Genomic DNA, 23163 nt, shown 5'->3' on the forward strand with positions numbered 1-23163 from the left:
TCGATGATTTTTATTAAGTTATGCATCAGTAAAAGTATAATGTGGAGGAATGTAAGCGTGGGTACAGACTACAATACGCATGTGCAAGGTGGAAGCGGCCGTGATCGTTTAGGTCATGTGAATGGAATGTACGTGTAGGAGTTGTTTACTATGTGCGTGTTGACCTTTATTTCAAAGACGCCCATCTAAAATCTCAACCTATACATCACGAAGAGACCAGAAAAGCTGAATATATGTATTTGATCAGTATTAGAACTAGATGTTATTAGAGATAGATGTTAGAGCTTTGTCACTTATTATTTGTGTTAGTGTGTGTGTGTGTGTGTGTGTGTGTGTGTGTGTGTGTGTGTGTGTGTGTGTGTGTGTGTGTGTGCGTTTGTGTGTTTGTGTGTGTGTGTGCGTTTGTGTGTGGGTGGGTGTTTGTGTGTGGGTGTGGGTGTGTGTGTGTGATTTCTTCGTCTTGTCATCTAGACTGAAAATCTAACTTTGAACATTCTTTGATACATCAGATCCTCGATCTGACTTAGCTCTGAAAATGTTGATAAAGACAGCGAGTTCGTACATTCTCTGATAACACATATCCACCATAGACTGATACTAGCTATGTTTAAACGATACAAAATACATTTTTGTTGTATCATTTTTAAAAAATGTTCATGGTCTTGATCTCGGACCATTATTTTTGTTGGTACATGTGGGTGGGAACAACCAGCGTCACGTGGAGCTTTAGAAGGGGCGGACCCACACCATATACGTAAACAACCCTGTTCTCTGTTCTCACTACAGGGAAGGTGTGTGAGAATCAACACTAAACTTTGTAGGCTCTGTAACCACTGTAAGTACTGTTTTCTTTGATGACATCCGTCACATCCCATTACTATTTTGTAGTGTTATTCCGTTAATGATATATATATTTACATAATGTAAAGTCCAATCTATAGTCACTGTCATTGTTATCGTGCTTCACATCCTACACATCACCTTGGGAAAACTCGGTTTCTTTCTATCGTAAGCAGCTATAACACATGCATTTTCTTTCATCGGAAGCATACATTGAGACTTTCCGCTAACCAGTTTATCACGTTTTCACGTTTTTCGTGTACTGCTGTAGAGGGTCGACTTTAGAAGTCAATGTAGGATCGGTGTATCTATTCAAAACGTGCTTTAGCGTTTTCATGTTGCAATACCTGCTACAGAACACAACTACATTTCATTACAGTGGCATTTTTGTATTTATCTTGACCATTATTTCAGGCAAATTAATTAATGATAAAAAGTATTTATGTTGCATATTTCAGAACGCTTTGTTTAAAGCCTTCTTTGTCCATACAACCCCAACCATTTAAAAAAAAGTACATGGTACACAGCACTGCATTTTGTGGTCAACATTTTGTTATCTACAAGTTTGATGTTAAATGAGAGTCCTGTGTGATCCTTGTAGCACCCTTAGTCAATCTTCTTAAATAAGAAGTATGTTTTTCACGATATAGCTAAAAAAAATTTTTCGGAAGGTTTCATTATGGCCAGAATTTTTTTTCCTTGCAGTGCAAATTATGTTCTAGCAACTGTATAAAAATAGTGACGCCGAAAATCAGATACCCTGGCCCCTCCCTGTTCCATTACTTTGGAAACTTTTTAGTCATATTGATTGGGTAGCTAGTGTCCATTGACTATACTAGCGCATATTATAGCTTGAACAGGAATATGTTGGTATTTCTATTTTTTTAAATACGATTTTAGACCTCGTTAGCACAGGTGTTTTAACAATCCATGTGTGCAAGTAGAATTTCCATGTCCCCCAAGGCTTCCAAGATATCCGACCGTCACTGTCGATTCTTAAAACTTCTTACGTTTAACATTTATCGACCGTAGGCTGACATATTTCTGATAACAAACCAGAAATAAGGGGACTTGGCCGCGGCTTGCTTTCGCAATGCTTACCAACGCTTGGAATGTTACAAAATGATTCAAATATGTTCGAACAATAGTTTCATCCAGTTGGTAGATCAACTGAACAAAGAATTATTCGTTACATAGCCTTCTTTGATTATTCAGTAAACTTTTCAACGACCATCTGTCGCCTTCATCAGTACAAAATGAAACAAATACTATCGGTACGATATGAACTGGACAGTCGGATTACACAGACTCTGACTGGTTAATATCGCACAGATAGCATTTGTTTATTTTGTACTGATGAAGGCAACAGATGGTCGTTGAAACGTTTACGGAAGAATTAAAGAAGGTTGTTTAACGAAGACGACTTTGTACAATTATGTTTGAAATTCAATCTGAATGGGAATACTTCCCATTTTTGCGCCAACATTCTACAATTTGGATACCTTTTATAAGTACATTTTTTTTTATATCACGTTGTATATTCAGAAAAGTCAGACTGATTCAAAAGTACAACAGATCCTATAATAGAAGATAATCCATTTTACTGGTACCCCCTCTCCAAACTGTGCCCCCATTCTTATCATCCATGATTTACTGTCTCTTTTCTACCGTGGACAAATATTTTGAGTGAGTGACATGTAAGCAACATCATTACAACTTCTGTAAGAAAACACTGAGACTAAGCGTTTCAAGTTTGAAAATAATTATTTACAATATAGAGACGAGAGGATAAGAAATTAAGTTGTTATATGTCAGATGGATCAAAAAATTATATTGACGAATATTTTCTGGATTACAACAATACTAGCTAAACGTTCAGCAGAATTTGTGATATATATCATACCTTGAGGATACCTTGAGGATACTTCGTTGTAGTAAGGCTCCCGCCTGTTGGCACAACCTCTAGATCTTCATTCCTTGTATCTCTTATGCTCCCAGAACTTGTCCAGCATTGTTTTAAAAGCGTTCACATTGTTTGCTGTTACCACTTCCTCGGGCAAAGAATTCCACAATCGAACTGTCCTTGCGGAGAACGACTGGCGTCGCACATTAGATCTGGCTAGTGGCACTTTAATCTTGAAGCAGTGACCTCTTGTTTTGTCGAGGTTTGCTAGCTCAAAGAAGCTCTCGGGATCGATTCGCTCTTTTTTGGTCATGATCTTATAGAGCTGAATCATATCGCCCCTTTCTCTTCTGTACTTGAGCGTTGGTAGTTTTAACTTTCTGAGTCTGGAACTATACGGCATCCCTTTCAGGGAGGGAACCAGTCTTGTTGCCCTATGCTGGACTCTCTCTATAATCTTTTGGTCAGTACTAAAATGGGGACCCCAGACCACATTTGCATATTCCAGGTGTGGCCTGACCATACATTTATACAAAATGGGTACTGAACTTTCATCTAAATTGGTAAACGCTCTCTTCACTAGCCCTAAAACCTGGTTACCCTTCAGAGCTGCTGCTGCAGTATTAACATGAAACTTAAGCTGATCATCCACTGCCAAACCTAGATCTTTCTCAACTCTAGTTTGCTCTAGCTCATGACCACCTAGTGTGTACTTAGCCCTCTGGTTCTTACTTCCAAGATGTAGAATCTTACACTTGCCAGCGTTAAAGGGTAACTGCCAGGTTTCTGACCAGGGCTCCACCGCACATAAATCACGCTGTAAAGCCACCTGGTCAGCATGTGAACAGATGGGTCGGTAAATCATCTGCAAAAATCTTAACAGAGCTTGTTATCACATCGGGTAAGTCATTTATGTAGACAACAAATAGAGTCGGCCCAAGTACACTACCCTGCGGAATGCCACTTGTAACTTCACACCAAGGAGACTGTGAACCATTTATCACAACCCTCTGTCTTCTTTGGTGTAAGAAGTCTCGCATCCATGTAAGAAGTGTACCATCAATTCCATATGCTTTAAGCTTCACTAATAACCTCTGGTGGGGCACAGAATCAAAGGCCTTCCTAAAGTCCAAATATACAGAGTCGACTGGTTCACCCCTCTCCAGGCTTAGGGACCAATCATTCATGACATCTAATAGTTGTGTTGTACATGATCTTTTAGGGACGAAACCGTGCTGTGAGTCGGTGAAAAGATTGTTAACCATAAAATGATCCACTAAAATGTCTCGAATGATTGATTCCAACACCTTCCCAACCACGGACGTCAAACTGACTGGCCTGTAGTTACCAGGCTCAGTCCTGCTGCCCTTCTTGTGTATGGGTGTTACATGTGCCTCTTTCCAATTGCTAGGTAGTTTCCCAACACTTAGTGATTTATTGAATATTTGTGTAAGCGGGTAAGCTTCGAGTTGGCACCATGGCATCTTGTACAGGATGAACAAGATGTCGATGAAGCACTTCATCTCTTCACTGTCATGTTCAACGAGATTGCAGACCAGCACGCTCCCATGAAAAAACAACAACAGAAGTCGAATCCAGTGGCATGGCTGGACGAGGAGCTCAGGGAACTGATGCGTCTTCGGGACGAGGCCAGGAGGGAATCCGTCATCTCGGGTCTACAGTCCGACATCCAGGTCTACAAGAAACTCCGAAACGCAGTTGTGAAGCTTAATAGGAAAAAGAAGGCAACATACTACAAAGAAAAGTTAGAAGAAAATAAAAACGAACCCAAAGCAATGTGGAAAACCTTAAACGGCATTCTCGGAAAGGGATCTAAACGCGCAACCGGTGTGGTTGAACAAGGGGGAACTTACCTTACAAAACCCAAGGACATTGCAGAACATTTCAACGCCTTCTTTCTCCACAAAGTCAACACCTTGCGACAAGGAATGGAAAAACAACCCGACAACACCGTGCTTCACCTGATTGAAGAGAACATCATGGCGGGCAAGGACTGCAACTTTGAATTCAGACAAGTGAACAGAGAGGAAGTGTACCAACTCCTACTGGCCCTGCCAGAAGGAAAAGCAGCTGGACTGGATAACATGGACAATAAGCTACTGAGAATTGCAGCAGAGCATGTTTCTACTCCCCTCTGTTACATTATTAATTTATCATTTGTAACCTCAGTCTATCCAAGTGAATGGAAGAAGGCTAAAGTGGTACCTATTCCTAAGTCCACTACAGAACCCTTCTGCGGCGCTAACAGCAGACCTATTAGCCTTCTTCCTACCACTAGTAAGATAATGGAACGTATTGTTTGCAAACAAGTGTCAGACTATTTCTCGAAGAATTCACTTATGTCTGAGAATCAGCATGCATACAGGAAGAACCATTCAACCTGTACTGCACTGCTGCACATGGTAGATGATTGGTACCACAGTATAGATCAGGGGAAACTGGTAGGCGCCATCTTCCTCGATTTCTCTGCAGCTTTCGACCTTGTTGATCACAACTGTCTACTTTCGAAATTAGCATGTTATGGCTTTGATGAATCTACCACCAAATGGATGGCAAGTTACCTGACGGGAAGAGAACAATGTGTTCACATCAATGGAACAAACTCTTCCTTTAAGGAACTGCCTTGCGGTGTGCCCCAGGGGAGCTGTTTAGGGCCCCTTCTTTTTACCATTTATACTAATGATCTACCGCTTGCCATCACTCAGGCCACAGCGGATATGTATGCTGATGACACATCAGCCTACATATGCGCTCCTTCTATTGAAACAATCTCACATAATCTACAGACAGAGGTAAACAACATCTGTAGCTGGGTAAGAGTGAACCGCCTTTTCTTGAACACTTCAAAAACAAAATGTATTGTACTGGGGAGCAAGCCCAAAATGTCTGCTAAACCCAAACTCACACTAACTGCAAATGGTAAGGTTATCGAACAGGTCTCAGAGGTAAAACTACTTGGTTCGACAGTAGATGAGTGCCTTACCTGGAATACTCACACAAAATTAACATCTAAGAAAATGGCTAGATCACTGGGGATGATCAAAAGATGCGCATACCTTATGGATCAAACATTGTTAAAAATTGTAATAGAATGCCTTGTACTATCACACATCGATTATTGCAGCCCAGTTTGGTCATGCACAACTAAAACTAACATAAACCTTCTGCAACGAATGCAGAACAAGGCAACTCGTCTGTTTCAGTCGAAGCCACAGTGGAAACCTGTGCACACGAGATTGTCAATAAACACCATGACAACATTTAAAAGGATAACACTCACAAACGAACCTATTTGTATCAGTAGGCAACTGCGTTCGGTCAACAACTTGCATAGTTACAGAACCCGTTTTGCTGCTAAACAATCTTTTCTGTTAGAGAAACCTAGAACTAACGCACTGATGAAGTGTTTCATGTACAGGGCTGTCAGAGTGTGGAATAACCTTCCAATTGTCATGCAATCCACACAATCCCTGAGAGTGTTTAAGGATGGTTTGCACAAATACTTCCACCAGTAGTTACAAGCACTGTGCGACAGGATTGTCAATTTTTAAATTATGTATATTGTAAATATGTTATTGATTTAGATGTGTTTGTGACTTGTCTAGTTGCCAACCATGTTTGTATAATGTATTGTCTCTGTGAATGAATACCAGGAAGACTAGCGGTGGACCCTAGGGTCCACCGCTAATGGTTATTCTAATAAAGTTTCAAGTTTCAAGTTTCAAGCTAACTGGTCAGCCAGTTCCTTCAAAAGACTTGGGTGCATATCGTCTGGACCTGCCGACTTGGCAGGGTTTAAGTTGGCAAGTTTATCCCTAACTATTTCCTGACTGGTCACAATCCTGTCAAGGGTTTGAACTCCTGGTTTGGTACTCATACTGGGAATATTGGCCATGTCCTCATTAGTGAACACACTGGCAAAGTATTCATTTAACACATCTGCTTTGTCGTAGTCTGACTCTGTTATATTGCCATCAGGCTGAACAAGACTAGCTATCTTGGGTCTGGTACTCATACGAGATTTTGCATACCGCCAGAACACTTTGGGATTACTTTTCAAATCCTTAACTAGCTTTCGTTCATACGAACTACATAGTTGTCTTGTCAAAGATCTCAAATAGTTCCTTGCCTTAGCATACCTCATGTAGTCATAAGCTTTACCAGACTTTGCCCACTTAGACCATGCCCTACTTTTTTTCTTTCTAGCCCTCATTGCCTGTCTATTCATGTACAGCTTGTTTGGTTTCTGTTTGGGTTTCGTCAAAGGTATGCAGTCGCCGCGGAACACCGGTACACGACGTTGCCCTCCGGAAGACAGCGACACTGTGGCACACGGCGGTTCCTGCCGGGGAAGCTGTTCTCCTGACGCTCGTTGTGACTCGCCGGGGAGGGGGTACGAGTCCCCACCGCGGTTCCCGGTGCCTCCTACGTGGAAACTGGGACTCGTCAACCGCGAAATCCTGACTCGATGCCGGGCCTACTCGTTTAGTCCGAAAAACTGCTAGTTCACCCCGTCAAGAGACAATAGCACTGACACTAGAGTGGAGAAAGGCTCGACGACTAAAATTTTTCAATATGGCGCCGAACAGGACACCACGCGGTCTCCTCTAAAATTCCTCAAAAATACGCCTGGAGCCCTAAAAAATCTGCTAAAAACTACTCCAGAGACGAACTAACTCTTTACACAGCTAAAAACTAAATAGTCACGAGCTAAAAACACATAGAACTAAAGTTAAAAACTAGTATTGACTGGATTGGGAACGGGAGCAAGTTGAGACATGTCTTCTCTCTTCACGCATGCCATATCATGATTTAAAATTACAGCAAGTCCAAGTAATTCTGTTTTTCTGGCATCCACCTTCCCAACATTGTGACCCCGAACCTATCACTGATGATTTATTACCTCTGTTCTGCCGTGGGCACATGTTACAGAGTCAGTGACATGTAAACAACATGTCGGCAGTTTTGTAAGGAAAACATGGAGGCTAAGCTTTTCATGTTCAGAAATATATGTTTACAAGTACAGCGACGATGTCATAGGGAATTAAGTTGTTATCTAGTGAAATAAATATGTTCTAAAATGCCATGTTTGGTGATACTATCATATAGTATGAACCAAGATGATACAGTACGCTATCAATTGAAAAAGTGGCATGGCATTTGAATTGAATCTCTCTCAGAATTTCTTCTCAAAACAGTTATGTATTTTAAAATTAGAATTTTTAATGGACTCGGAATTTTCTCATTATTCCCTAGACCTTTTTTTAGAAAAATGCCTCACAATAAACAGTTGTGTTTAAGCTTAATTTAGTTTGACTTGTAGAGCAAACAAGACACACATATAACGAATTCACAATTCTTAAAACGATCCTTATCTAAATATTAACGGAATGCCATCTTGAAATATCCGTACCTAGGGAGGGAACTTTGAACACATAATGCTTCATTTTGGAAAGCGTTGTCGCAGATTTATCTTTCCTTCCGTTCTTATTTTGCGAGAAAGATATTTACCTTGTAATCTGTTCTTCAAGTTGATCTCTCCCTCTTTCTTACAAATGTATACCGTCCTATCCAGTGTTCCAACTAAGTTTCAAACGTAGCTGAATCCTGATATTGCACAAGATCACAAATACTTGAGGTCAAATCTTCTCTCCCTGTCAGAAACTTGTCAGACCAGATTTTGACAGAGGAACAAAGTGTAATGATTTATGTGTCAAACTGTAGCTCCTCTGCCACCTAGCGATTCATGTCATTAGTTCATCCTAATGAACAGCGTAAGGCCACAGTTAGTAAATTTTATGGATGACATCGTCTGAAGACCCTAAATCTAATGCACTTGGGCAAAAAAAAGGATGTCCCAAAACAAATTTGCCTAAATTTCAAATTTGAATACAAAAAGGCGTGTGAAAAGAATTGAAGGTATAAAATTGTGAAAGAAAACAGAAGCTGTCATTTTCTGGTGCAACGGAGGTCAATAATGGGGAAATTTTCTCCCAAATATATTATAGGTTTGCCTGATCGCATCTATTTTTCGAACTTGAATTACGCCATTTGTACACTTCGCTCAGAAAGAAACCTAAACTCATCTTCTGTAACTCTAAGTAATGCAATACTACGAAAAGACTTAGCAAAATTTGATATAGATAATTTAGTATGCACAGATACTACAAACTGATTTGAAAACACAGTGGGTCCAAGTGTAAGAAAAGATGGATTCTTTTAGAAACCTCGGGATTCTTCAGTCAAATGCGGAGTCTAAATTATCACCGATAATCTACTGCTTGTCTTTTGCCGTAGGCAAACGTTATCGCGCCCGTGACATGTAAACAACATGTTAACAGCCTTTGGACAAAAACATAAAGACGACGCTCGTCATGTGTGGGGATAAATGTTTACAATAAAGCGAAAATTGGATAGGAAAATAAGTAGTTGTGTGGTGAAATAAATACATGGTGTTAAGTCTTCTATTGGATGAACAAAGAAAGTGGTAAACTACGCTCTCCGTTGACCCGAAATCTCACCTGACCTTTGAAATAACCCTGTCAGAATTAGAAGTCAAACAGTTACGCCCTCAGACTTTGTTTACAGATTCAGACAAACTCTCATGCCAGTCATCACGTACTTGTTACATGCTTGAAAAAAGCATGTACTGTTTCTGGTAGGGATCTTTGTGATTCCGGACCTATATCTTTAGAGCCTCTGGATGGATTGCGATTTCCTTTGCTATGGGGATAGAGTGTGTGACCTATTGTGCTATTAAGTAGATTAGAAGTTTGCTGTTGTTTTGTGGTTTGTTTAAAAAAAAAATTATTTACACCCCTTTTTGACAGGAGTAGGGTGGTCCCAGTAACTGATACCGTCACAGTAACTGATAGAGCATGCCAGATGGGTAATTAGGCATCCGCTGGTGCGGGGGTGAATCACTATATACACATTAGGGATATGAAGCTGATGGCTGCACAGATCCACAACTAGTAGAAAGAGTAACTGTGACTATCCCTGTCACCTCTGTATGGAACAAACCGTTATATACACATTAGGCCACAGCAAGTAAATGTTATGGATGACATCAGCGCGCGCATTAATTTTCACCTGATTTCAGAAAAAAAAACAAGAATTTTTTTCTTCTGCAGGGATGGTCAACATGACGATAAAGTACCAAAATGAGCAAATATATTGTGTTATAGCCTGATAATTGTTCTTGTAGAAGTGACACTTGCGAAGTACCCAGGACTGTAGTTGTAGAAGTGAAACTTATTGGATAATTTTAAAAGTGACACCAATATGGAAGCTATGAGTGTGGTTACCAACTTTGTTGGTGATGCCAGTCTAGTACCACACTAGTGTCACTTTTGCCACACCAGTACATGTCTTAAATACAGGAAAGAATGCCTTGTTGGCTCTGATATCATGTTTTGTCCCTTTAATTCTTTTTACAACACTCATCACAACTTTATGGAGCCTATTTTTGAAAATGTAGCCATCTTGTTTTTTTTCACCCATCTTGTTTTTTTTCGCCCTATCGCACTATTTTTGCAGTCTGCAGAGGATGTCATCCATAAAATTTACTTGCTGTGGCCTTAGGGATATGTGCCAGGTGCAGGTGTAACAATAGGAAATAAAAAGGAAATGGTCAGAGGTCACCAGAAAGGTGTAGTTTGGATTTTACCGTTTACCATAGGTAGATATATAAGAACAATGATGGAATAATTTTGCCAAACGTCAAACCATATCAAACCCACAACACACCATACGCACCATCACAAAACAAAATATTTCAAGCAGGTTTGAGTTTTCAGACTCTTGTATTACTATTGTGAATAGACGTGCCCAGAGATATGGCCAACATTTAGTAGCTTTATTCTTAGCTGAATGGTGCTTGGTTGTAGCAAAATACCGGATTCTTGTTAATAGTGATTTTTATCTGCTTATCTACGGTATGCTGGTAATATTGTATATCTCTAGACAGATCTTTAGTTTGAATGGCAAGACTGCATTCATGAGGCCAAGTCGTATCCATCGGTTAGCCAACGGGTACTGTTTCGGCCAATGAATGCCTTAAGCTTAACTTGAACACTAGTTGTAGAACATTACTGTGATATCGTGCATCGTCACTTCATAAGTTACAACAAGGTTGTAAATTTTTTGTTTGAAAAGTATCATGCTGTCTTTGTGTTGGCCTTTTCCTTATTAGCAAATGCTTACCACTCTAGACAAACTTTACAACTATATCTCAAAAGTTCCTCTGCTCTGTCCTCTGTTCTATAAAGCGAAGATGTATTTGTTAAATAGATTTGGGGATTCAGATTTTTCTTAGACATGACCGACAACGGATAGAATCTAAATGTGTGACAAGACTTATCCGATTCCTTGAATAAGTTTGTATTGTATATCTTAATCCTATCATTGTTCTCGCCTTTCTTTTTGTTTACCGCTCTAAAAATATCATTATTATTTAATTATTAAATTTTAAAGTACAGTTGCTGCACTATTTGCCATTTATTATCACTTTAATTCATTTCTATGTGTAGAGGCTTACGAAGGCGAATTGGACTAACCAATACAATAAAGCGGCATGGCTGAGACTTTGAGGACACTGGTGAATGGCGCTGAGTGTGAAGTTCAGGACTGTAAGTAAAATCATGAATATATAATACATATATTATATATTGTACACTGGATTCCTAAACTGGCTGTAGATCACAGTTATTGGGTTATTATTGGGTGGGCCGACGACTCTCTCTTTGCAGCCAGGAGCTGAATTACGAGGAACATACGATTTTGGGGTTAAATCGTGTAAAGTACCTTTCCAAAGAAAACACCATCGGGGCATAGGAGGGATCTCTAGGTTCTGGGCCTCTAGGTTCCGGGCCAAACACTCTGATAATTTCGCCTCGCCGTGATACAGTTGTACATTGGTTCTGTTCACTCCTAAGGATGATCGATAAAACTGTTTGTAATCAAGTTTATTTGATTGCACAACATCTGTTCATTACACTGTATCACATCGTCTTTTAAATCCGAGGTCGTTCTCATCATCTATACGATCATCTATTTTGTAAGTCATTATCGTCATCGTTGTTGCCATTTTCATTTTCTCTCATTTAAGACTAAATACCTGAAAAATTTCAAAAAAAATTCATAAAACATTTTTTCACTAGTAAGAGAAATCAAGATTGTGTCTATTAGTGAAATAATGTGATAGCACCCCTCTATCAGATCAGTTCACTAGTAAGAAGGAAGAGAATGTGTCTATTAGTGAATAAATGTGATAGCACCCAACTATCACATCATGTCACCAGTAAAAGATTTAGAAACCGGTCTAAATATGTATACTAGAGAAAACGTGATAACAAATATCACATTAATTCACTAGTATATGGACAATTATTGAAATAAGCGTTCGAAAAATCGTGCACGACGTTTCCTGTCATATTACGTCCTAAAATATCATTGATGGCTAAATAAACGTGTTAAATAATGAAGTCTAGCACTTTGGATGACTAGAAATGAAGCCTTAATTCACTATATGAATGCTGTAAACACGTTTTCTGGAATTGTTGAAAAATGCAGTGAAAATGATGAGAACCTTTTTTGAAGCTCTGCTTAAGGATGGCAACGAAGTGAAGTTGACACACGTGGAGGACGTGCCTGTATCGGCTGAAGTGTATTGGTCCGCCTTCCGAGACTTCATTGAACTGCAGCTGAATTGGAAGCGGCACGAGAACCTGAAGGTTCTAAAAGGTATCATAAGATGTATTCAGAATCATAAATTGATCAAACATTCCTTGGATTCACAAATGCAGATGTAAATATTTGTAACTGGACTTGTGCCGATTTATCTCATGCCTTTAACAGAATGGTTTAACACATTAGTAAAAACATTATTATCATCATGAAACGCAATTCAATTAGGAAAATGAAGTTTTAAAGAATAATACAACAGGAACAGCAACAGATATTTTCTACCCTGTTAATACAATGTATAGATTTAGAGCTGTATTTCAACAAAGATTTGGAAGTTTGATTGGAATTTAGTGTATGTAGTATCTAAATGGCCTCCTCAACACAACTTGCTAGTCACAGCATATGTCCTCTGTGAATACAATACATCCAATGCTAAAAGAACCACATATCTTAAAGAACTCACATAATGACACAGCCCAACTTTTTTTCAACACTCATGAATGGGCAGAAATAATTTTTTCTCTTAAAATCACAGAACCAAAAATTGTGGAAAAGTGCGTCTATTGGGGCTTTATCTGTTAAAGAAAAAGAAATCAATCCCAATCGCCCCTTGTCTTGATATAGCCCACCCTAGTAGTCGATTAGATCTTCTTACAATAAATGTAATGCTGTCCACCGTCCGGGATCCTTTGTCACATTTGTGGCCCCTATGTTTCCACTTACAATTGTTCGGCAAATGAACTTTCAATCGTCTGTTGTTTCAGGCAATGGTGGAATTGGGACTGAAATATCCTTCTACTACAATCTGCTGGACATAAAAGACGGGCAGCGGACCCAGAAGCTTAGAGAGAAGAATGACTCTACTAAGACCTGGAGTGTGGAGGAAGTCGGGCCGAACAACTTCTACACGAGCTATCTCATGACCATAAAGGCAGGCCAACATGTATTTGTTTTATATATTACTAATGGCTCCTGAATTCATATTAGGATCTTCATTGCTTGTGTGAAAACTTTTTCTCTGACGCGGACATACTATCGACTACTTCAGATGGTAATCATTGAAGGACATATGGATAGGCACACACACACACGCACACACACATTTACAAGCACACACACACACACACAAACACACACGCACATGCACACACACATCACACACACACATATTACATACACGCGCGCACACGTACACACACACTACACACAGCACACACATAAACATAAACACGCATCACACACATGACACACACACACAGACACACACATAAACACGCACAGACACACACGAACACACACACGAACACACAAACACATACCTAATGGCTAAAATATACCTTCTTAGCGAAGCAAACAAATGTTTTTCAGTGTAGTTGGCCCAGCACCAAGTATTGTAAGAGTCAATTGAGACATAGCTGGATTAAGATTTTAGGTTTTGCTTAAAGTCTTAGATATCTTCCACATCTTCCAGGTTGAAGAAGGCGAGGCTGCCCAGGCCAAGGTGACCATCTCTGTCTGTATGGTATACGCAATGAAGAACGTGGAAGAACGTCGTCAGGACATTGTCTACCACAAGGTGGAAAAATCTTTCTTGATAGCTAAAACATCTCAGGCATTAGGCTAACGTCACATTTCCACAAAAGGGCCAGGCCAGACAGCTTTCGAGAATGACAAGTATGATATAAAACACACACTCACAAAGGAGCAAAAATAATTCAACAGCATGCTTTGTGCATATTTATTGGCATAAACTTTGATTTTTCGTTTCCGCAAATGCCTGGTCGGGTCCTGGGTTAGAAATGTGACGTAGGCCTTAATTAAAACTTGCTATGCACGTTATTGCCTCCTTAGCTGATATTGTTTTCGAGTAAAGAACATCCTCTTGTGTGTCAACTTAAAATATAAAAGATTTGAACGTAAAGGTGTTGATAGTTTCAAATTGATTCAGTTCGTTTTTAAAAAGCGACCATTAAGGTGATATTGAATCTTGACAAACAATAAATGGTTTTATGAATGGAGTTTAATACACACCTCCTCCAAGTCTTTTAATAATTCGACTTCGGTTGTATCCTAGGTTTACTTGCTCGGAGCACGAATCAGAGACATTCTAAACTTCGTGGTGCGTGAAAACCTTGACGGAAATCACCGGTTTGAGATGGAAGTGGCATGTTCCCGCAGGAAGCTGTGGGGAGTGGTGGGGAACTTCCACAACGTCTCCTGGGTCATGGACACCACCAGTAAGTTTTTTTTCAATGTGTAGTTTGTGCTAGTTAAGATTATATATTACCCTAAACGCATGAAGTTGTGTTTATGTGGTTTAAACTCCATTAGGAAGCCCCACTGATGATCTCAAGCTTCAAACTGGTCAAAGGTTGTTTGTATTTGAAGAAATTAGCTGGTCATTTTAGGATTAGCCTGACACCGGGGCGGAGCGACACAGTTTCGGGCTTGGAGTTGTAGTTGTCCGGCCGTACGCTAGCAGCGCGACAGCACCTTTTGGGGCTCGAAACTAACTACGGGTCGTAATTGCCACAAAATGAGACCAGGTGTCTAGATGCTATTGATAATGTTCCTACATAATCATTGTTTGCTTGAAACTGTCATTCAATTCTAGAATATATATCTGCATTGTTCAAAAATATTAGCAATAATTTGCAGGGTGTATCGTACCCACCCAATGTATTTGTTTACAGTACATCTGTGTATTCTCGGTTCATCTTCTGTTTCCTGTCCTTTATTAGATGCTGATGTCACCGGACTCCGCCGGCTCATGTGCTTCAACAACGACCGCACTCTGGAGGTCCGCCTGGCTTGGGTTGACGACGATGATTACTTGTTCGTGTATGAAGGAGACGTGCACTGCAAGTACTACAGGGGCAGGGTAAGGGTTTATTGCCTCCATGGAAATTGTAGGTATTGTTTTGGTGTGTGTGTGTGTGTGTGTGTGTGTGTGTGTGTGTGTGTGTGTGTGTGTGTGTATGTGTGTGTGTGGGGGGGGGGGGTATGTCTATGTGTTTGTCTGTGTGTGTGTATATCTGTGTGTGTGCATGTCTGTGTATGTGTGTGGTGCCCATTACTTGCATAACATACCCTGATCTGCTAATCATAAAACGTCTCACTGTTCTAATTTTTTCAAAGGAATTGAATGTTTAACTCTATATATCACTGCAGCTGCAGCTGTTTGCTGTCAACCCACACAAGGTGAAGGTAGTCTACGACTGCACTTTTCTTCCAGTGAATGACGAACCGATGGAAGAGTTCAAGAAGTGGTTCATTCCAGCCATCAAGACACGCTTTGAATGGATTCAGGTATGGCATGTCGACATAAAACCTGTATTTGTGATTTTGCTTCTTTTTGACATACAGTATACGTCGTACCCAATCGCAAACCCAAACGCAACTCCAACAATAACAACTAAAATGCAGAATCAAATTATGCAGGTGATACGAGGGCTAACGGCAACGTTAGAGCAGATTTTATTTGCGTATTGCAGCTTCGCAGCATATCGAAACAAAGCGTGTATAAATATGATGTGAATCACATATCATATGCTTCCGTATCCATCACAGTCATAGACTTGTACAAAACATCACTCCAAAACATTCATCAACATTAAAGCAAGCAGTATTTTTCTGGAAGTACTTTCATTTTGGAGACACTGTTGAGAATGCCTGATCATGAGCTGTTTAGGGATGCGAGAGGATTTCAGCTGACGAGATTTTTAACTTGCACAGACATTTTTACTCTGTGACTGGAGGGTAACCTCTAGCGACAAAGTCTTATGAACAGTTTATGCGTTGAGTGTTCGCACATATATCTCTATGTTCCATTTGCCGCAATTGTATGTTGTTTGGCATGTCGCCTGTACTCCGTTGAGAAATGATGCACGTTCCTTTTTTTCGCGGTAGCTGTTTTTATGATGGATGTCATAATTTCAGTTTTCACGCCTACGTCGTCCGGTATAGTGGCCCAGGCCTTCCTTATGATCGCGCATTAAGTCTTGTGGTAATTGGATATCGTCAAGCAGATGTTGTTCTCGTCGGAATATACCATCTCGTTTTGGCTTTGTGTTTCTAGTATTGAGGTTGGTTTCACATAGCATACTGTTTACATTTTGCGCGGTTGAGAGTCATATGCATTTTATGGTTAGAACGTGTTTGATCCTTGTGATCTTTTTTTCGCGGAAGTTGTTTTCATTATCGATGTAATAATTTCAGAGATCGCCCCTATTTCCCTGGTATTGTGGAACAGCTGGCCTATAGGCCATGGGGTTTGCTAATTACTTATCTCTAAGCAGATATCCACAGCTGTCACTGCCCCACTTTTTACAATGGTGTGCGTCTCAGGTATCCATAGTGAAGCTATGTGGTTGTTTTCATTTGGTGTCGTTCGATTGTATGTTAGCTTTTAAGTAGGTTTTTGGTATAAGTCGATGTGATGTGTTCTGCATGCGATATAAACACCAAGTTATACACCACAAAACACATCACAACCGACATAAACCATAATTAGGTCACAGAGTATGTTACCTACGGTCACTTGTTATAGTTGAATGCGGTCATGTTTTCTCTACCGATTAAAAAAAAAGGAAAAGTTTCGTGACTCTAAGTCGGCGGCAGAAAGGATGACGACCATAGTTCATAACACGACTGCCACACAGGAGACCACATCTGCAAAGAGAGTGGAGGTCACGTCTGGTTACCCGGAAGGATATCTAAGAACAAGAAGACGTGTACATCCGCGTAAGAAGCGCCCCAATCGCGGATTGCAGTCATCGGAGCCCACTGCTCCGAAAGCAAAGAAAGGGAAACATGCAAATTTCAGGGGTTACAAGAGGGGATATGGGGCAATGGCACAGCTGGTAAGTTAGGGAAGTTCAAAAACAATACCTTAATTTTTCATGTAGGTAACAAGACAACGTCACTAAATCTGCTTTTGTTATGATAGTGAAATAACAGCGAAGTACAAAAGAACAACATAATGAATATCTATTTTTTTTTCGTTCAGGAGACGTCATACAATATTGCGATTTATGTTGTCGAATCTTTTATCCCTGATAAAGGAGAAGTTTGGAGAGTCGAGGCTTAAGCTTGCAGCAGAGGGGACTGCTGCCGAACCTGATGAACCAGCAACCTTGGAGACTACATCTGACGACTTGAGTGATGAATATGATGGACCATCAGTGGAATCTGTAGTCGGCGAGGGAAGTGCACAAGTTACACAACAGAGAAGCCTAGGTTTCAGGAGTGGGCTTCGGGCAATGGCAAAGGTGAGTTTCTTAAGTTACGTCCCTGTAATACCACATACGTATATACGGGTGCGTGATCCAAAATATGCTGATCAATGCTTCCACACGTCTTCACTGCATGCAAACCAGCTGAAAACCATACACGTATCAATTTACATGTTGTCAAGAATACATCTGTTGTGCGGATGAATATATTGCAAAGCGTCCACCATGACCATCACAGTGCCTATTTTTCAACGTAACCTGGAAATGGTTAACCTGTTCCAAATATGCTATCAAAATAAACAACAAGGAACGATGCTAATCATCAGTGATGTTCTACATTGATCACGCTATGATCTATTTTTTTAAGGGAGCCATGGCACGGGTGTGGCCCCTGCCATCGCTGGGTGCTGCTCCAACAGGACCACCCAAGTTTACCAAGGGCGAGCACACAACTACCGCCAGTGGGAACGTCATGGGACCCGTAGAGGAAGTTTGGGGCGTCTTCAGGCCATTTGGACAGGTTTGTTACCATGGTGTTATTGCATCAGCATGTAGATGTTAGCGTAAACGCGGTCTACAACATTGGACCAAAGCCAAACCAGTCATTCAATACTCCAAGTATCATTTTGCACCTTTTGACATCCTGCCTGCCAACGCACATGTAGATAAAGAAACACACCAAATTACTGCAGTACATTAATTTTCTCCGATGTAATTAACAATACACTTGAACGAAATGGATTATAGTTGAACTAAACTGACTGGCACATTTACCGTTTCGTGTACGCATGCGCAGCGACAAGAACTGTTGTATTATTGCAAAGGTGACCTTCTCTGAGACATAAACAAATCACGTAAAAAACTGTTTTTAAGTCAGGGGCCTTCACCTTTCACATATTAACCACCATTCACGTTGCCACCAAAGGAAGACTGTGCTTGCAACTGGGTTTGATGAAAGAGCTGGGCTGTCTACCTGGGCTGTCTACCTGGGCTGTCTATCTGTCCTGGCTATCACGTCAGGCTACTCAGATCCCCCATTCATAGCCCCATAATATGGCACTCAGCCAAAAGAGCTGATTGACAGGCATAGTAATCGCAATGTCAAACCCTGCCAGTACGTGACCTGAGGTTGGGCTGGGCCCTTCGGGAATGTGTCTGGGATGAGAAGAATGGGTTTGCCAGCAACAGAAATTTGTTTCTTTATTGAATTTCCACCTTATAGAACAGAAACTATATCAGCTCGTGCAACAAGAAGGACGACTCGACGAGCATAAATCACTGTAAAGCTAAACTTGTACTGACCAGGGGGGGGGGGGGGGGGGTAATTACATGTATCTCCTTGTTATCTATACAAGTAAGCCTTTTTGAGGCTGTGGATTGTTATCCACTGTACAATTTTTGTGTTCAGGACAGAGCCCAATCCTCTCCTTCCGCTGCCAATAATCTCTCCAACCCCTTTGTACAATTGGATGGAGTGGGGATAGTATTGTAAATAGCACAGATTTTGTGACATGTCAAAGGATTTGAACCCAGAACCTCTGTTTTTTAGGTCAAACTCCCTAAAGCATTTACCCAACACAGTACTGGTACTTGTGTTCCTGACGCTGCAAGGAAGGCCTCCCAGACTCATTCTCGAAGGGCCCAGCCAGTGGTGGACAGGACAACCTCGGGTCACTGGGTTGGAGATTAGCAATTACTATGCCTGTCAATCAGCTCTTTTGGCTGACTGCCATATGATGGGGCTATGAATGGGGGGATCTGAGTAGCCTGACGTGATAGCCAGGACAGGTAGACAGCCCAGGTAGACAGCCCAGCTCTTTCATCAAACCCCTTGTAGCTTATGGGAAAAAAACTAATGCCAGTACGTAGCTTCGAATTCTTTCACCATTTTATCATCACCGATATTTAATGGTCTCTCGGCCAGCTTTACTTAAAAACGTTTCTTGATTCATGTAATTTCTTAGGACTGCATGGAGTACTGGAAAATCTATGACAGCATGGAGATTGAGGAACCCGGAAATGACGTACAAGGCTGTATCCGGGCATTTGTCACATCCAAAACAAAGTCGAAGATCAGGGAGAAGCTGGAATGGCGAGACGACGAGAACCACGTTGAGGTAGGTTTTACATTTGGCTGATGACAATTAGGATAAAAAAACCTATGGTCGTGAGGTCATGTTGCGTAACTGCAGGTTGTTTGGCCCAGAAGCCAGACATCTAGGGTTCAAATCCTGTCATTCTACGGATCTTGTGCTCTGGGAAAAAGCACTTTACATGGCTTTCCTCACTTCACCTGCACCCAAATTGTAAAAATGGATAGCCGACTTTGGTTGGAGAGGTAAAAGACGATGGGAGGAGAGAGATGGGCTCTGCCTCCCAATACTGTGCCCTGGACACAGTCTATCACACTGTTCCTGGGCGACTGGAGTAGTGGGTTGGCTATAGGACTACATTTTTTAATAGTGTTCATGTAACAAACTGTAACGTATTCCTAGCAAGAAATTCTTCATGTGTCTCAATTTCATCCTTTCAGATCTACAGTCTCTTGTCCATGGATCCGGCTCCGCCAGTTGAAATGACCAACGTGTATACCACAGTGACTATGACTTCAGGTAAGTTATTACAACACTGGATGGGTTGAAATTCGGCACAAAGATAAAGGCACATATATTTGTGATATTCAAAATCTTCACTTGTGTTCAGATTTTTGTGAGTGACTGAGTTGGTTCCCAGATGAGCACACTTCCGAGCACGCATGCTCGACGGCAGGAATTGAGGGTTATATGTAAAAAGGTAAGGCTCCTGAGACACAAAACTCACATTTGTTGTGCAAATCTAGACAATGATCGAGACAAGAACTGTTTACAAGTCAGGTGCCTTCACCTTCGACATATTACCCACAATTCATGTCACTGCTAATGCGTACTCGGAAGTGTAAAAAAGCTTATTTCATTTCTTGATTTCTAATTTTTTTTCAGAATTTGGTTTATCAAGTGTTTGTTATTCTAAATTTCAGTTGGGGAAAAGGAGACAGAAGTCAAGTTTGAGTGCACATTTGACGCGAGCTTGCCGATGGCCGTACCAGGTATCCAAGACAACCAGAAGGGCGCCTACATGGCATGCATCAACGGACTCCAGCAGCTCTTCCACTCCGAGGTCGGGACGCTAGAGGTCGTTGTTAAGAGTGCGAAGGATTTGGCTGTCTCTGGTGATAGCTGTGAGTACATGCAATACGTAACTATTGTGGGAAAGGCGAAGGAAGGTGAAGCATGTATTAAACGTATGCATGTAGCTAGTATCTATATGTATTTATAATTATGTAGCCGGTATATCAGCTCTTCGTACACCGACCTTAACACCGCGGCAGCTGGTAATTTTACACTGAGCGACTCAATGTCACACCTAACCTTTGTACACCTGACTGTTAATGCAAGAAGAATGCTCCCTCTGTACTTGATAGCAACGAATTCCACTTTACGTTAGTTCTAAAAAGGGATATATGAACATTTGAACACATCAATCCTTGGTTAAAAACGTTGGTACCTTATGGTATGACTATTTCTTGTTGTTGAATCTTGTCTGAGGTGGCATTGGAAAATTAGTAGTCGGTACATCTACCGGTGATTCTGTACATGTCTAACAATAAGTCTTTTTTTTCAATAGATAAAGTTGACCCATACGTTATGCTCGTTGCTAACGATGGAAAGCCTGTTAACACCAAAGTGTGCCGTGGTACACAAAATCCCATTTGGGATGAAAAGTTTCCCCTGTCCCTGACGTCACGTACCAGGAACGTCGTGTTTACTGTCATGTAAGTGCTATCTTATAACGTAACCCAGGTACGTAGAGCTATAGATCATAACTTGATTCCAAGAGTAAAAAAAAACGTGTTGCGCAAGTTTACCTTTTACCGCGGAGTATATACGATTGGTACCCTATATCCATTGTTTTAGAAAACGGGGCATTTAAAGATTGAATCAAGTCGATGGTCTCTGGTTTCAAATTGAAAATAATTCAATTTGAAACCACCGGCCGTCGACTTGCTATCCTTAAACACCCTGTTTTTTTAAACAATGGATAGATATAGGTTACCCAGCAGGTAAAGGTGAACTATTGTTGCAAAGTCTGATATATTCAGCGCTGGACTCTTTTCTTTATTGGCTAGAAGATTTGACAGTGATGCTTTCTGTTCACAGACAAAAGACATTGAAACCAATTCAGTGCATAACCAGCATCTTTAATTGATATAGCATTGTTTAATAATGTGTATAATTCCGTTCATTGATTTTCATATAAATGAATTGAAATTGATTTATATATAGTATACTTCCAAACGAAAGTTGTTTTATTTTCTATAGGGATTACAGTAAGTCCAAGGACATCGGTAAATCTGTCGTGAATATTGAGGAGTTGGCGTCCGGTAAAGAGAAGAACATGTCTCTGAAACTGCAAGGTGGTGGCACACTGACTGTCCGCCTTTACCTGAAGATGCACCAGAAACCCCAGCAACTTGAAGAGGGAGAGAAAGTCATCCCCGGTATCATGCTGCCATTCATCGCACCGGTCTTCCAGAGTGAGCTGGATACAATCAGGAACGAGTTCACCCATCTTATCATGTCATTCCTTGGACCGGGTAAGCTGAATGTAGTCTGTATTTCTCAATCATGCGGAATGATCACTCTTCATTCTTAGGCCTTGGAATGTGTCTTGTTATATTAGCTTCTTACACCGAAGCCTCTATGTGTAGTGTCTGAGTTAAGGCCTAGAAAAATGTCCCGTTTTCCGTTACGCCAACGACCCTAGCAAAAAAACTGCCGCCCATAGACCTTGTTTTGGTCGGCCACTGTAAAAACTTGGCACGAATTATTTCATCTGACACCTACTAGGTCACTAACATCAAAACAGACCGCCTGTATTTTGCAACAGTTGACAGTTGTAAGAATGTGTAGTCAACAATTTACTCATTTGTTTATTTCATTAACAGACTTGTGCTTGTGTATCAACATAGCTACAACTACAACGTATGGATATTATGACGTTTGAAAATATCAGTTCCTGATGTTTTTAACTTTTACGTTGCTAGTCTGTACTTGGTCGTTGACTTTGGTCTAATTCTAAAATAGATACTTACCGAACCTAACTTTTTGCAGCACTGTAACCTAAAACACAACAGGCAAGGCATACGCTAAAGGCTAATAATCCGTAACGAACATGCAGAACGGAAAAGCAATGAATACTTTGTTCATAGCTATTTTCAATTCTATCAGGACAAAAGTATGGCCTCATACGCACCACCCGCCTCCGGACTCACCCCGAAGTTCCACTAGAGGAGATGCCGGCTGCCTGCCTTCCCTTGCCGACAGAGGAGTGGTTCTCTGCAAAGAAACATGGCCGGCTCATGGAGCGCCTCGCAGAGTTCATTGGCTCTCAGGTAACTATACAGCACAATATAGCACAAACACAGGGATATTATCGACT

General features: G+C 40.8%; 1 protein-coding gene across 1 annotated transcript in view; it reads left to right on the forward strand.

Moving 5' to 3' along the window:
• The first annotated feature begins 725 nt into the window (after positions 1-725).
• The window catches only part of LOC118404996, a 30056-nt gene continuing 7618 nt past the window's right edge, over positions 726-23163 (forward strand). Inside the window, exons 1-17 of the mRNA XM_035804396.1 lie at positions 726-835; positions 11296-11394; positions 12365-12508; positions 13216-13386; positions 13930-14027; positions 14526-14688; positions 15193-15332; positions 15623-15892; positions 17113-17313; positions 17515-17721; positions 18053-18205; positions 19650-19802; positions 20219-20297; positions 20702-20902; positions 21349-21496; positions 22044-22318; positions 22953-23116. Of these exons, the coding sequence (XP_035660289.1) occupies positions 11340-11394; positions 12365-12508; positions 13216-13386; positions 13930-14027; positions 14526-14688; positions 15193-15332; positions 15623-15892; positions 17113-17313; positions 17515-17721; positions 18053-18205; positions 19650-19802; positions 20219-20297; positions 20702-20902; positions 21349-21496; positions 22044-22318; positions 22953-23116 (2622 nt within the window). The 5' untranslated portion in view covers positions 726-835; positions 11296-11339. The remainder of the gene's footprint in view (positions 836-11295; positions 11395-12364; positions 12509-13215; positions 13387-13929; positions 14028-14525; positions 14689-15192; positions 15333-15622; positions 15893-17112; positions 17314-17514; positions 17722-18052; positions 18206-19649; positions 19803-20218; positions 20298-20701; positions 20903-21348; positions 21497-22043; positions 22319-22952; positions 23117-23163) is intronic.

The sequence above is a fragment of the Branchiostoma floridae genome, chromosome 17, assembly GCF_000003815.2.
Source record: "Branchiostoma floridae strain S238N-H82 chromosome 17, Bfl_VNyyK, whole genome shotgun sequence".
Taxonomy (NCBI): domain Eukaryota; kingdom Metazoa; phylum Chordata; class Leptocardii; order Amphioxiformes; family Branchiostomatidae; genus Branchiostoma; species Branchiostoma floridae.